This window comes from Folsomia candida, unplaced genomic scaffold (genome assembly GCF_002217175.1).
Source record: "Folsomia candida strain VU population unplaced genomic scaffold, ASM221717v1 Fcan01_Sc005, whole genome shotgun sequence".
NCBI classification, from domain to species: Eukaryota; Metazoa; Arthropoda; class Collembola; order Entomobryomorpha; family Isotomidae; genus Folsomia; species Folsomia candida.
Window position 1 is genome coordinate 3,397,741 of NW_019091197.1, and position 14,565 is coordinate 3,412,305.

The 14,565-nt window shown below is 35.9% G+C and overlaps 4 protein-coding genes across 5 annotated transcripts; 2 read left to right on the top strand and 2 right to left on the bottom strand.

Annotated features, from left to right (window-relative positions):
* Positions 1-4,234: 4,234 nt before the first annotated feature.
* On the bottom strand, positions 4,235-6,103 carry LOC110850180. The gene is made up of 2 exons (XM_022097655.2): positions 5,594-6,103; positions 4,235-5,499 (listed from the first exon to the last, which is right to left on the bottom strand). Exons 1-2 carry the CDS (start codon positions 5,756-5,758, stop codon positions 4,948-4,950), a joined length of 717 nt encoding a protein of 238 aa, XP_021953347.1. The 5' UTR covers positions 5,759-6,103; the 3' UTR covers positions 4,235-4,947.
* Positions 6,104-6,515: 412 nt separating this feature from the next.
* On the top strand, positions 6,516-7,780 carry LOC110849683 (zinc finger matrin-type protein 3). Its single transcript, XM_022097117.2, has 4 exons — positions 6,516-6,823; positions 6,922-7,192; positions 7,369-7,489; positions 7,561-7,780. Exons 1-4 carry the CDS (start codon positions 6,683-6,685, stop codon positions 7,604-7,606), a joined length of 579 nt encoding a protein of 192 aa, XP_021952809.1. The 5' UTR covers positions 6,516-6,682; the 3' UTR covers positions 7,607-7,780.
* Positions 7,285-10,381, bottom strand: LOC110849682. The gene is made up of 6 exons (XM_022097116.2): positions 9,946-10,381; positions 9,736-9,847; positions 8,741-9,562; positions 8,176-8,674; positions 7,979-8,106; positions 7,285-7,913 (listed from the first exon to the last, which is right to left on the bottom strand). The coding sequence occupies exons 2-6, from the start codon at positions 9,832-9,834 to the stop codon at positions 7,824-7,826; spliced, it is 1,638 nt and encodes a 545-aa protein (XP_021952808.1). The 5' UTR covers positions 9,835-9,847; positions 9,946-10,381; the 3' UTR covers positions 7,285-7,823.
* An 806-nt stretch (positions 10,382-11,187) lies between these two features.
* LOC110849621 (zinc finger protein 236) lies at positions 11,188-14,542 on the top strand. Of its 2 annotated transcripts, XM_035851935.1 has the most exons (4): positions 11,188-11,754; positions 12,144-12,249; positions 12,662-13,173; positions 13,282-14,542. In XM_035851935.1, the coding sequence occupies exons 1-4, from the start codon at positions 11,374-11,376 to the stop codon at positions 14,008-14,010; spliced, it is 1,728 nt and encodes a 575-aa protein (XP_035707828.1). In that variant the 5' UTR covers positions 11,188-11,373; the 3' UTR covers positions 14,011-14,542. The 2 variants fall into 2 exon arrangements, with proteins under 2 accessions (XP_035707828.1, XP_021952740.1); XM_022097048.2 differs by having other exon boundaries at positions 12,662-14,542.
* Positions 14,543-14,565: the final 23 nt, after the last annotated feature.

Below are 14,565 nucleotides of genomic sequence, written 5' to 3' on the forward strand. Positions count from 1 at the left end.
CCAATTTTGACCGGAGGGATTTTAAATTGTTCTAGAGAACTTTCTTTTATAGGACTACAGGAGAAATGTGACCGATATATCGGTTGTGCAAAGCAGTATTTATGTATGTATATCATACCAAGTTAATATGGAGATTAATATTTAGGCTCGTTGATTATAATTTCCATAAATTGTACTCATTTGAATTTATATAGTCAAAGTAGGTTGTTTGTATACTTATATGGAAAATTCCTAATCTTCGCTAAATAAAAAAATGTCGGCTGTGTGTAAGAAGGAATACTCCCAGCTTTGTGAAACAGTCGATACTTTCGGCAAAACAAAACTTCGGTTCCGGTGGCTGAAAATGAGCAATTAAGTTGCAAAGTCTTCCGGAAAAGGATTAATGGCGGACGCCACGAAAAACAATAAGTGGGAAGTGGATAATGGATTAAGGTCTCTTTTCGGCACTGATTCGCCAGGGCAATCGTATTTAACGTATTGTATCAAAATTTGAGATTTGGAAAATCATGTTTGACCATTTACACGCCAAAATGCCAAGTGATCCACCCGCTATAGGATTTACTCTAAACCAAGCTGATTGGGTTTGTACCCTCGATTTAGACGGATTGTGTGAATTTTACTCTCGAGGCAAAGTTGAAGTAAAATATATAATTAAATATTTTTTTAAAGCAACATAAACTTGATTAGATCAAATACTAATTGATAATTTTACTGCACAGAACAACGACTTTGCTTTGCTCGAAAATTATCCTCTCATGAGATGAAATTGTGCGTTCGTGCTTAAATTGTGCCGAGACAAATTACGAAGACAAATGTCAAAAATGCTACAATTTGAAGTTTGACGGTTTATGTATTTGTTTATTTTAGAGAGCAAGAATATTTTTGGCTGTGGCGTATCCTAATCAAAACAATTTTGGTGTATACTTTTGCTAAGCATACCGTCGTGAAGTAAAAGGGTAGGGGTTGTATTCCTCGCAGATTTTGAGCAGAATGATTTTATATTCCCACACGAAAATCAGCAAATCCGTTAATTTTTGTTAACAATCGAAATTCACCCTGCAGAGGAATTTTTAAATAATTCAAACCTTCAGACAAACCTTCCGCCTTCCTAAATTCTTTTCGAAGCTTGATCAGATTAAAAAACAGTTTCGTATACACATCAAATTGCATACCTGATAGTCGAAGGAATTTATATGTCGTACATATAAGTATTTATATGTTGTAAATGCGGCTAATCCTAAGTCTTGAGATTTTTCTAAACCCAGAAACATGTAAAAACAAAAAACCATTTTGAAAGTGCACATCTGAAAAATTTAATCTGGAAATTTCAATTTAGCTTGAAAAATACAACTTTGTAACTTTTGAAGTTGCGCCAACATTCGAAAATACCAATGGTTTTGGTGGAGAAATGTTTTTAAAATTCTGTCACGCAGCAAAATTCTCCCATTGTCACCAGTTAAAAAATATGGGGCTGCTTATTGTGGTCATTGAACAAATTTAAAATGATCCGTTCCATATTTGAGTAACGGCTTGATATTTCAATTTCATATCGCAAAGCCGAATAAATATATTTGTTACAATTATTGACTGAGAATTAAGGGTAAAAATATCGGCTGCGGCCGATATTTCACCGACGTGCAGCTCTGATTCCGATTCATGTACACTGCACATGCACTTTGACAAGCGTCAAGAATAATAAATAAACAAGACAATTGTTAAATAGTAAGAATGCCAATATTGTTAAGTGGGCTGTTTCCCCAAAACTTTACTGTTCGTGGTACTTGTAACCTAACAGGAGTTCGCAAAAAAATAAATGTGGTCAAGCTATTAAAAGAAATTTTATTTTTTATGCAAATTTTTAAGTCAGCCCGAATGGCCCGGCCCTGGGGAAACTACCCATCCCGCAGCTACTCAGTTAGGCTCTGTATGTACATATGCATGTATGCATGCAAAACCAGTCATTCATTACATATGCATGTAGGTCTGCACATTTATATGTATGTACATATGTAAAGCTTCATTTATACTGCATGATTTCACTATAATTTTCTTATCACATAACGTTATTTCTGTGGAATTGCAGGATAGGAAAATTATCACGAAATCTTAAAATACTTATGAACGCAGCTGAAAAGCGAAATATGTTCATGAAATGTGAGTTGTGGAATATTCCTTGATTTCCAAAAAAGCATGGCTCGAGTAAGCAAATACATTCGGATTATAATCGATATATTTTATTTTTTCAAGTTTATCTACCTAAATGATTGCCAGCCGATTGTACATATGTAAGGGTTACTTCCACGCTTGATTGATTTGTTAGTTGCATCAAACTTTCTTCTCTATGAAAAACTTATTACGATTGAGGTAAGTATTTTATTACACAAGTTCTATCACGATTAAAATCTTCGATTATGCTACTAGTTTGGAGTCCAAACTAGTAGCATAATCGATGCTATGATTTGATGGATGCATGCAATGCAATTTTAATACCAAGACAATTGTGAATATGCATCAAGCCCTTGGCCGAATTTCATGAACGAATTATTTGTTATATAATTTCGTCATTGTTAAGTGAGCGAGGCTTACCGTATAGAAACCGCTTGCCCATCGGTCTGATGCCGTCAGACGGACGCACGGTCTGCCCGTTGGTAATTTCTTTAACTGACCAGGTACATAGGTTCTAACCTCACGACGCTAATCCTAAGTCGGAGGTCGTGATCATGTCAAATTGCAACAAAGGTACATGGGTATCAAATCAACCATATTTTAAAACCGCTGTCCAATGGGACAGGTCGTTTTGATCAAAATAAGTACGGCATTTACTTTATACGGATCCATAGGCCGTTCGACCGAGCTCAAAAGTAGATAATATCGACATTAAACGTTTTGCTTGTAGATATTAGACTTTATTTGGGTGGAAATTTCAGGTACAAATGTTAATTTAATAATTGGTGCATACATATATTAGCAAAATGGAATTGTGCTTATGTAAGGAAGCTATATAATTGTAGATTGCAGTTTTATAAGACACAGGGATGACGCACAATAAGACATATGTATGTATGTGTATACATAGCTATACATAAATATATATCATAAGTTGTATTTGGTACTATTACATGTACATATTTTCTGGAGAAAATAAGTTTTTACATAACTAGACGAAATATTATGAGATAATTCAGATCGATTTTACCTATCTCTAAAATTATCCTTGATTTGTATGTATGAGACGGATGTTTTAAATATTTATTGACGACCAGGGAATTTGGGTTGGTTGGGTTTATTTTATGAATGTATTTACCTATGAACTAGACGTATTTAAAAGGTCGAGTTGGACCTTACAAAATGGCAATACAGTGCAGACCACGTACATTCATATTCCAGGCAAAATGCTTACGTACGTACACTCCAGAACTAGGTTACTAACCGAGGTTATAAATAAATATGTATGTACATGTAAATATGTATACCACACGCTAAGGAGTTTTCATAATTTTCAGGTTTGGTAGGAGTTTAATGGATGGAGAATCTCTACATATTTACTTACGAGCAACCTTTTTACCCTTATCCAGAATCTGGATTCCAGATTTACAGGGGTGGGACAGAAGAAGGAGCCACTTGAATTTTAGGGGTGGCGTGTGATGCACAGTCGCGGCATTTTCAAAATTTGCATATGTCATACCCAGATAGTTAACGAAAATTTAGCACTATTCAGATTTTCCCTACGGTTAAAAATGCCCCTGCAGCACCCCCCAGAGTGCGAGGCACGCATAAAAGTGTTTTCCAAAGACATACTGAGCCAGAGAGCGATTGTTAGAAAATTTGATGCAAATGGATTTATCGTCGATCGAAAGTACGTTTCTAATGTACTTAAAAACGTTGGAATCAAGCGGAGGGAAAAAGCGGTTAGAGCTCCACCCCCACGGAAAGGATACCCAAGATCCGCTTGAACCAAAAAGTTTATCCGGAAAATCAATTTTTCGCCAAAACGGTAAATCCACCAACTAAAAGTTGCATGGCGAAAATGTTAAACGTTAGTAGGAGAACATTTCTAGAGTCATTCACAATGACCTACAGCAAGTGACTCGTAGGAAATCCCGAGATCATGCTCTCATCCCAACTTATTTCTCACAAAATAGCAGCCTACGCGAAGGATTTTAAAAAAAGTTTGTGTATAACAATTATTCCTACTACAGAAACTCTCGATAGTTCCTCTGATATCAATCCGATGTTTTTTTTGGATTCGAGTACTTAAAACAGAGCCTTCTTGAAAGGAAAACGCGTGCGTTTTGATGCACTTTGGAAAAGTGTTCAGGACGAGTGATGCAGAATCACTCTGAAAATTGTGTCAAAGGTCATGACTGGTTGGAAAAAGCGACTGAGGCTCGTTGGACAAACTAAAGGGCTTCACACTGAACCAATTACCAAACTTCACAAACGAATAATAAGGCCGGAATAAATTTAGGCAAAGTGGCTCCCTCTTCTGTCCCACCCCTCTGTACTACACGTTCCTAAATAGAATATTATATTGCACTTTAGCCAAATTATAAAAAAATAAAATTGTGCTTTCAATGTGCATAGAAATATGTAGTATCCATCAGAATACTCATGACCCGCTGCTTGATTTAACATGTAAATTTATTAGGTGAAAGTCATAAGTTTAATACAGTACAGACAAGATCCTACATAAGCATATTTATTACTATTAAATACATAAATATGCATTTACTTAGCTACTTAACATCAACAATTTTGTCAAACTTTATAAGATTCGATGATAAACCTTGTTAAATATTTAAAACGAAAACTCATAGTGCTTATTATTTCAAGACCATTCAGAAATTTCTTACTGATCTACATAAATATTGCGCATTTTTTACAAAATACGCATCATTTTCCAAGTATTTAGTGTTTAATCGACTTATAAATTAAAACGTATTTAACCTATTTCTTGCACGATACAAAATCTAACTCTACATTTTTCCAATTCTCGAGTAAACAATTATTTTTCTCCGACCCCTTTTTTTCTTCAGCCTGCTTCTTTTTTAACTGGTTAATGAATTCATCGCACTTATCAACGAAATACATTTGACCGACTGCACAGTAAAAATACGTTCCCAGGGACACATAAATCCTTCCCCAACCTCTAAGGGCCTCCTCAGCCAATTCCCATCTCCCAGAAAGTACCTCATTCCAATCTATCAAACGCAAGTTGCTTAATACAGCCAAGATAACAAGCCAGAAGGCTAAATCGGCGAAAAATTTTGCAACTTTGGCAAATCTGATTCCCCAAGCCCGACCGTTGACGAGGGGTGCGAAAATGGCGAAGAATCCCGAAAATGAGAGACCGATTAATAGTATAAAGTGTACAAATAAGGTAGCTATATATTTATTGAATATATGATTTAATTCTCCTGGTGAGCTGTTACTCATTGCGTATTTAAAAGATTGAAAAGTTGACTCCAAGCCGGATGCAACAATTCGACATCCTAGCACCTGAAATGTGACAATTTGTACATATTTATTTATGCATATGCAAAGTAAATTAAATATATATGAAACGAAATGTTTAAGCTATTTATAATCTTACCAAGTTGCAATACCCTAAGAAATTTAAGAGGCCGTATTTGTTGAAAATTTGCATGGTAAGACGGTTAATTTTTAGTTGTCCAGTGAAATTTAGAGGACTTTTGCACGTATGTATCAATGTACTTGCAATGGAAGGAGTAGAAGTGAACTGGACGAAGGGATTCATTGCTTCTTGATTGATATATTGTATGCACGTGTTAACATTTTAACGTATTCATGAGTCGAAAATAGTTTTCTAATTATGTAGTCACTAAAATAGAGTGGAAGGGTTAAACATAAAAATCTGATGGACTACCTTCCTAAACATCCATGTGGACTACAAACACCTTCCAGGTACTCAATTCCAGGAAATATTGGAAATATTATCTAAACACGTCGAATTTTAATGGTAAGTAGGTTTATGAAATATGTATGTACATATCAACAATTTGCTAAGAAATCTATTTTAATGAGCTTAAAAAGGTTGGAATATGTACATATGTATGTACATATTCAATTTGTGTGTGTCCATTGTAACAATTGAAAAAACGGACACAAACATTTTAAAATTTCACGCAAACTAAAGTGACGAGAAGAAGTTTATATGTACCTTATAAAGTTCTTGACTATATAGAATATGAAAAAATATAGTTTTAAAATGTACGTGTATATGAATAACAGGTTCCAGCATAGAAACTTAATATTACGTGAAGGGTTCAAGTTCTATGTAGTTATACATTTGTATGTACATATGTACATATGAACATATGTATAAGATTTTGTGAAATGTGATCGAAATATTTTATACAAAACTTTAAATACATATATGGAAATTATTTTTTGAATAACTTCACTTTAAGATAAGCCCGATAAGCCACTGCATATAAGCAATGCGAATTAAATTTGTTTCATGAAATTGTATGAAAATGGATGCATTTCTCAACTCACTTTGAATCCTTGCCCGTCAAACAAAATGTTGACATTCTCTGTCATCTGTTTGTAAGTTGGAACTCATAATTTCGAAATGATTTATTTCCTCGTCGAATTTTAATTGTTTACCACCAATTTCCTATTAAGATATACTTATTTTTGTTCCCTGATTATCCTTACTATGGCGCAAACTACCGCCATATCTGATAATAAAGAGAAGAACAAGAAGAAAGCAAACCTGCCAAAAGAATTGCTCGATCTTATTTACATATTTCCAAAAAAGGATGGCGAATTGAGACAGTGTGGATTATGTAAGTTAGAGGTAATTAAGATAAAATAACACGTGACAATTAATTGTAATGGAGACGACTTACATAGTTGTATTTATGGATATTTTTACTAATTACTGTTTACGTACAGCTTACATCTAATGTCGTAGCAAATTCTCACTATTCCGGACACAAGCATAAAATGGCTGTTAATTCGTGGCTAAGGGAGAACGGACATGAACATCTTATCGAGGGTGGACCTGCCGTGGTGCCGGCGGCGGCGGCGGCGGCGACGACGACGACGACGAAAAAATCCAAGAAGAAAAAGAAGAAACGAAAAGCCGATACGGATTTAAGCCTTGATGAAATATGTGGTCCTTCGTCATCATTAGGAGGGAATGTTAGCAAGAAGGCGAAGAAAGGTGAGTGACAGTTATTATTTACATAATTGTCTTGGGAGATTTTTGAAAATTAATTGGGCTTTCTTTGAACATGTACCATGGATGACTTTTTCCAGTTCTTAGAATGTATTTTATTGTTCCAATCGTTAATTAGTATTATTAATGAGTTTAATTAATTTTCATCACGTTATTTTCAGACTCTGGTGGATTTTGTACTGTATGTGACATCCATTTGAGTTCGGACGCTGTGGCGAAGGATCATTTCGAAGGGAAGAAACATAAGAAAAAATTTCTTGAGTCAAGAAGGGACGGAAACTTGTAAGTGTTATTAAATTTGAGTAAATAGTAATACTTGTGTAATCTGTAATAATGTCGACTTATTTTTACAGCGAGCCTGGTAATTTTGGAATTGGGGAAATGTTCAAGCCATTTTAGAGTTAATTATTTAAAGTTCAACTGATTGTAATTACACAATTTAAACAACATAAAAACACACTAACGTAACCTCAGCTTAAACTAGACATTGTAGACTACAATTTACCGATATTCATCCAATATTTTAGAGTAACAAACACATGGAAGCTATAATAATAAATAAATTTTAATTGAGAAGTATTTCAATAAATTAATTTGACCGCCGAATGGGTCAAGATCACCAAAACCCATCAATATTAGGGATACTAACTGGCAGATTATTATCTTCGATAAATGCATTCATATCCTCCCAAGTGTCCTCGTCAATCTATGTAAATTAACATAATGTAAGATTCTACATTCGTTTACCATTACCAAAGTATAAAAATGTACCCCAAATTCACTGATAGTCACGCTTTTTATTGTCCTGCATGACAGAAGGGCATCTCGCATCCGGTCAGTCAGGTGAAGGTATGGCTCGCCATGATTACCAACAAATTGAAGTGTCGTGTTCGGCAATGCTAGAATCAGTTTAAACTTATTAAGCTGATGGATAATAAGAAAAACCCGGATTAAGCTTGACTTCAAACCTCTCCAATCCGACATTCCTTCCATCACGGCAATCACGACTTCCGTATCGGACTCGTTATGCAAATTCAGAGCTGCCAGGCTCAAGGGGATCCATTTATATTGAATATTCACCTGCCCGCGTGTTAACTCCCAGCCACCAAAGGATTGCATCATTGCCCTCAAAGAGAGAAAAGCTACATCATCCCCGGCCAAGTCAATCTGCAACTCCAAACTGTATTCCTTCACCGCAGGGAAGAGGGTTACCAATTTGGCAGCAGCATGTCTGTCCTGGTTCCCTACTTCCGCACAATAGGCGCATACAACGTTGAGCGAGGTTATCCCAGTGTGGTGCATATAGTAATTTGCCATCATTTTAGACAAATCGAGATAGTTGCAAGTATTGATGGAGAAGTGGGTCAGCTTTGGTAGGTTGGTGACGTTCAATGAGTCCTGAATTTTAAAAATGTCGGCAGTATCGAGCTTGAGGTAGGTGAGATTTGGGAAGCGAAAATTGAGTTTCTAAAATACAAATTAATAGAAATGCTTAAAAACACAAATACACAAATAAAACGAGCCTCAATTTACCTCTGTCGGCTCTATAGCATCCTCATTCGGATTTAAATTCAAAGTCAACTTTTCCAGAGAATTCGGGCATCTTTCCATCATTCGGTTCATCTCGGAGATGTCAAGTTTTATAATTTCCTTGGTAACATAATCACGACATTCTTTATATTGAAAGTTGAACTCCTTTAGTTTCGGACAGGGCGACAAGTCCGGGTAGAAAACCGAGTTGAGCGTGAATTCTTCCAAGTTGGGGGCAGCGTTTAGCAGTCCTTGACAAGCGGATGACCAGTCGGACTCTGAAGGGTTTCTTTCTCCAAGGAGGAAGTTCGTCAAACAGAGCACCTTCAGATTTCCGAGGGGTCGAAATTGTTGTATGTTCGGAAATGCCATGTCGCCGTCGTGCTGATTAAACTCTTTATTTGTGGCGATGATCGTGATGTGAGTTAGGTTTGGAAAGTCATACGTAGTCCACATTTCATGGAGTCGGGGTTCAAAAGCTCTTCCTGAAAGGAAGCGGAGTGTCTCCAATTTCTCACAAATTGACGGCAAAACTGTTGCAAAGGTGGACGGCAGATTGGTCGTATTCGGAGCACATTTACAATTTATGTTGCAGTTATAATTTATGTACAGCGTTACGTTCTTGGCCAGTTTTGGGTTGAATGAGGCCAACTCCCTGGGCATCGTAAAGTAAGGACTGGTGCAGTAGTAATCCGACGATGACAAAAAGATGAGGTGACCCTGCTTGCCGAGAAACGAGGCGCCGACGTCAGCCCAAAGACGACAGACGAGTCGAACCGACCTTAGACTGATGGGGTCCAATGAGCGGAATATTTGGTCCAAAATCTAAAATAAAAGAACAAGAAAGGATTGTAATTTATATCTGTTCACCATCCGTACATTTTTTCAGTGTCGAATATTTCGAATTGTAACTATTAATGGTAATGTTTGTCAAACATGGAATCAATGTAGCAATATTTTATGTAGGAATCAATTATATTTTTAAGTAATTAAATTACAAGTGGATTCGTCAAAGCCATCATCGTCACTTTGTTGGTGTCGGCGACAAGGTCAATATTCGCTACTTGTATCGTCGCTTGATCAATATCCGTCTCCATTGTGATCTCCTTCCTGTGAAGTGTATAATAATGTATAAATTATAGATTGTCATTAATTTATTATGGTGATAAAATATATACAAATTTTGTAACAATAATTAAAATTCGTACTTGATTAATTTGTCGCTTGTAAATCACAATCAGATCTGGAATCCGACTTTTATTTCGCCAAATAGAGACAGACAATCAGACGAGGAGGTTGTAACAATTAATGAAATTGTAATTAGTTATTAATTAACAGTTAATTATTAACTCCAAGCTACAAAGTGCAAATAACTAGAAAACAGTTGTCCGTAAGTAAAGAAGTAACGGCATGGAGGGAGGAATTGTATTGCCTCACGGGAAGGGGTAGTCTGAGACTCTGTCTGGAAAACTTTCTCCAATTTCTCTTAAATTAAGGTGACGTAATTACTGATATCTCCCAATTAAAAATTAGCATATCTATTGGATTTAGCTGTTTTGAATTCGGGCGTTTGGTCCTAAAAGGTTCTTCTTGGACAAACCAAGATGTTATAAGGCCCTGGGACCGTTTAAACTGTGCACTCAAACATAAGTAAATTCAATTTATACACGCTTATACATATGTACAAGTATTAATACATATACATATATTCGTTTAAGGTTTACATGTAAACTCTGCTAAAATGTCTCATAAATACAAATAGTAATGAAAGGCCTACAATGTTAACCCAATCTTTTCATATATATATTTGTGCATGAATGTTTGTGCATTATGTGCATATTTAAACCTTTCTTCAGATTAGTTTTGTTTTACTGCTTTTAGGATTAGTTTTGAAACTTACATATTTTCACGTACGCATGTAACAACATAAAATCCATGCAGGGTTCCTAAAACACCTAATGCAGCGTAATGTTTGTGGACAAATTCCACGTATGTTTTACTTATTTATCTGTATGTTTTTTTAAATTGAGGAAACATAGTGAGATTGAAGCCCTTAATGATTGCAACATAACGTATGTTTTCATGTGTTTCAGAAGTTTCACTCAAAGTAAATTCGCATTTTCTCCTTGGTGCTTATAACAAGTTTTTTAAGCTTTCTTAAACTTATTATAAATAAAGACACATTTAAAAAAATTGTATGTTTTTTGTATGCACTCTGAGGTTATCCCTATCTAGGAATAAAATTGAACCCAACTAAGGAGGAGAGGTTGTGAGGTTGATACATGTATGTAATACATACATGGTACCCGATTTTGATGCCCTTTGATATATTGTAGCCTGCAACGTAGGTATGTATGCATTTATCCAAGGGACATCAAAATCGGGCACTGTAAACCTCACACCCTTCCTTCCTAAATATAGTTCGCAGCCAAACAACGAGGCGCATTTAATGCCATGCACTTGACCATTTTCAGAGTCAGAATTTGTACCTTCACACAATGGAGTTTTGGTTACATTCCTCTTAAACAAGTTCTCCCAATTTAAAATAAGAAGATTTTAAATTAATCGTTGACTGAAGACAGCAGTTAGAAATTTATTGAACAGTAGTTCCACCCCTTATATCCAATTAATTAATCATGACTCCCAATTCCTCCCCGACTAAAACCACCCCAAGTTGTTCAAGTTCGAATTTGAAGGAAAATTTAGCCCCGTCGGGGAACGAAAGCACTTTTAACCAAGAGAAAGAAATTTGTCCCGAAAATTTCAACCAGGCCGTTAACACTTCTCAGCAGAAGGAAAGTTTATCACAAGATGTACGAATTTTTCAGTGCAAAATTTGTGATAAAATTTATACAGCGGAGACCACGTTGGTCATGCATTACGAGAAGACGCACAACCTCTTCAGATGTGGTCGATGCGAAAAGGAGTACTCTGTGAGGGACGAACTAACTCGTCACGTCAAGGTCACCCATCCCTTGGAGGAATTCGGATGCAGTATATGTGGAACGAGTTTGAAGGTATGTAAGTTTCAAATATAAATAATTATGAACAAAATAGCAATTCACGTAACTGGTAAAATCCTTAAGTTTTGTAAAATATCTAGTTTTATAAAATTTTCCAAAATTGGGAGTAAGCTTACAGAAGTTTGTAGGATAATTTTCTTTGGAAATATTTGTAAACTTTTGTAAAAATTTGCAAGTTTCAAGAATTTATGGATTTTACAATGTTACAAAGGACTGCGTGAATTTGGTCAGTGGACATGGTGTCGATGCTTTTACCAGTTAACGACTTTTCGCTTTCTTTCGAATTACTTTAATCTCTTTAAATGCATCCGATCGGTATGGTCTCACAGTCTGTGTCTAAACATGAATTTATTTAAGTGCAATGAATATTGATCGGTTTGCAGAATCAGGATCAACTCGATGACCACGTCAAGGCGCATATTGGAACAATGGGTACTTTTGCATGTCCAGCCTGCCCGAAAATGTTTCTTTCTCTGGTTGATTTAAAAGGTTAAGATTTTCATTTCATTTTCATACATTTGGAAACCAGATTAAGGTTAAAAACGAATAAGTTTGCAAAGTAATTACTTAAAAAAACAAGTAGTTCAGTTACAAATTCTTTATTCATTTCACACAAAATGTAGTTTTTCGGATGTTTTTTCTTCAAAGCCTTTTTGAATTTTAAATTTCGATGAACTACAAAAAATAAAATTGTAGTGAAAATTTTTTCAGGAAAAAAATGTACTTCTTTAATTGTGGTGTACATAATTCTATACACCATTTATGCCGTTACAAATTTTTAAATCTTTATAAACCCTGAAAGTATTGATCAATAAGTTGAGATTTGTACACTAAAAAAATACACCTAAAATAATAATGATAATTTCTTGTCCTGATTGGATTATTATTTTTCACTCCACAGCTCACATGGGGACCACCCACACATCTCTAAAGGTCTGGAAGTGTTCCAAATGTTCCAAGGAATTCAGGAAAAAACGGATCCTTCGAATTCATGAGATTCGAAAGCATAAGCCAAATCTCCCCAAAGGAATTTTTGCCTGTTCAAAATGCCCCAAAAAATTTAACCGAGCCAAGCAATTAGGAAGGCACGAGATCTTCGTCCATGCCTCGATTCGGGGTGAATTCCCATGCCCTAAATGTCACAAGAAATTTAAACTCGCGTCACACCTAACAAGACACAAAAGAATCGCACATTCGAAGAAAAAACCAGCAAAGATTTCGTGCCCCCTGTGTCCCTTAGAATTTAAAAGGGTCTCTCAGATGAAGTATCATAAGGTCAAGGTGCATGCAAACATTGCATGTCCCACGTGCCCCAAGAAGTTTCTGTCGAAAAAAGGGATGAAAACACATGCAGAAATTTGCAAAGCTTCACTGATTGCGAAAAGTCCCTCGTCATCAACAAGCATTCGACAAATTCGCACGTCTTCGCCGTCTACAAGCAGTGGAAGAATTTCGCGACCCTCGTCGTCTACAAGCGGTCGCCAAATTTCCAAGCCCTCGTCATCAACAAGCATTCGACAAATTCGCACGTCTTCGCCGTCTACAAGCAGTGGAAGAATTTCGCGACCCTCGTCGTCTACAAGCGGTCGCCAAATTTCCAAGCCCTCGTCGTCTGCAAGCAGTCGAAAGATTTCTAAAGCTTCACAACCCTCGTCGTCTGCAATCAGTTATAAAATTTCCAAAACCTCGTCGTCTGCAATCAGTCGTAAAATTTGCAAAGCCTCGTCGTCTGCAAACAGTCGACAAATTTCCAAAACTTCGTCATCTAAAAGAAGTCGACAAATTTACAAAGCTCCGCGGATTGAAATCAGTCCCAAAATTCGCAAATCGTCGGGGTCAACAAGCAGGCGACAAATTTGCAAAACTTCACCTATTGCAAGCAGTCCCCAAATTCACAAATCGTGTACAATCAGGCGAATAATTTTTGACCCCTCGTCATCTTCCGACAGTGAACAAATGTGTACGCCTTCACCGATACAAAAACCTAGACCAATTTGTAGGGTAGCACCCATCAATAAAAATCCACAAATAAACGCACTTGTGTCATTAAAAAATAATTCAACACCACAAGAAAAATCTGCAAATTTTCAAAAACGAGAAAAATCCCAAGTAAAGAAACTAACCCTGACACCGACACGGCCTAGCGATAAAAATTCCACGAACATAATGCGATACAGTTGTTACGTGTGTCGCAGAATTAGTCATAGTTTCGCCCAGCACTGTGCCCACATTCGTACCCACACGGTTTAGGACTATTTTTTGCCTTGTCCACCATTTCAAACAGAATATGATCTTGACATTTACGCATATGATGACCTACAAATATGTACATATTTATGTAGGAGAAAGTGAGAGACAAATTAACACGAGGTTTGGACATTATTAAAATAATTAAGGAAATCGAAGGCATATTGCTTATAAGCATATTTACATATCATGGCTGACGTTGTAAAGTAATTTTTGACTTTATTAATTAATTTAATATATCTTCATCATTTTACATATGTACCCATGTAAAAATATTAAAGTTACTGATATTTGTGTATTTATATAAATTATGATATATTGTTAAATGTATTGTTGCGTAATTATGTGGATATGCATACAGCATACATATCACAATTATTGATTCGTTGAAAATATTGTGCTTGGTGCTACGTAGATTTTGTTTTTACAAGTACGAATTATCAAATGTGCAGGAAGAAATATTTAATATGTGTAAAATTTAGTTTGATAATCGTGATATGTGTGAAAATTTTAAAATAAATGTTTTCTCTTATTATCTGGCAGGTTATTTTCAATGAC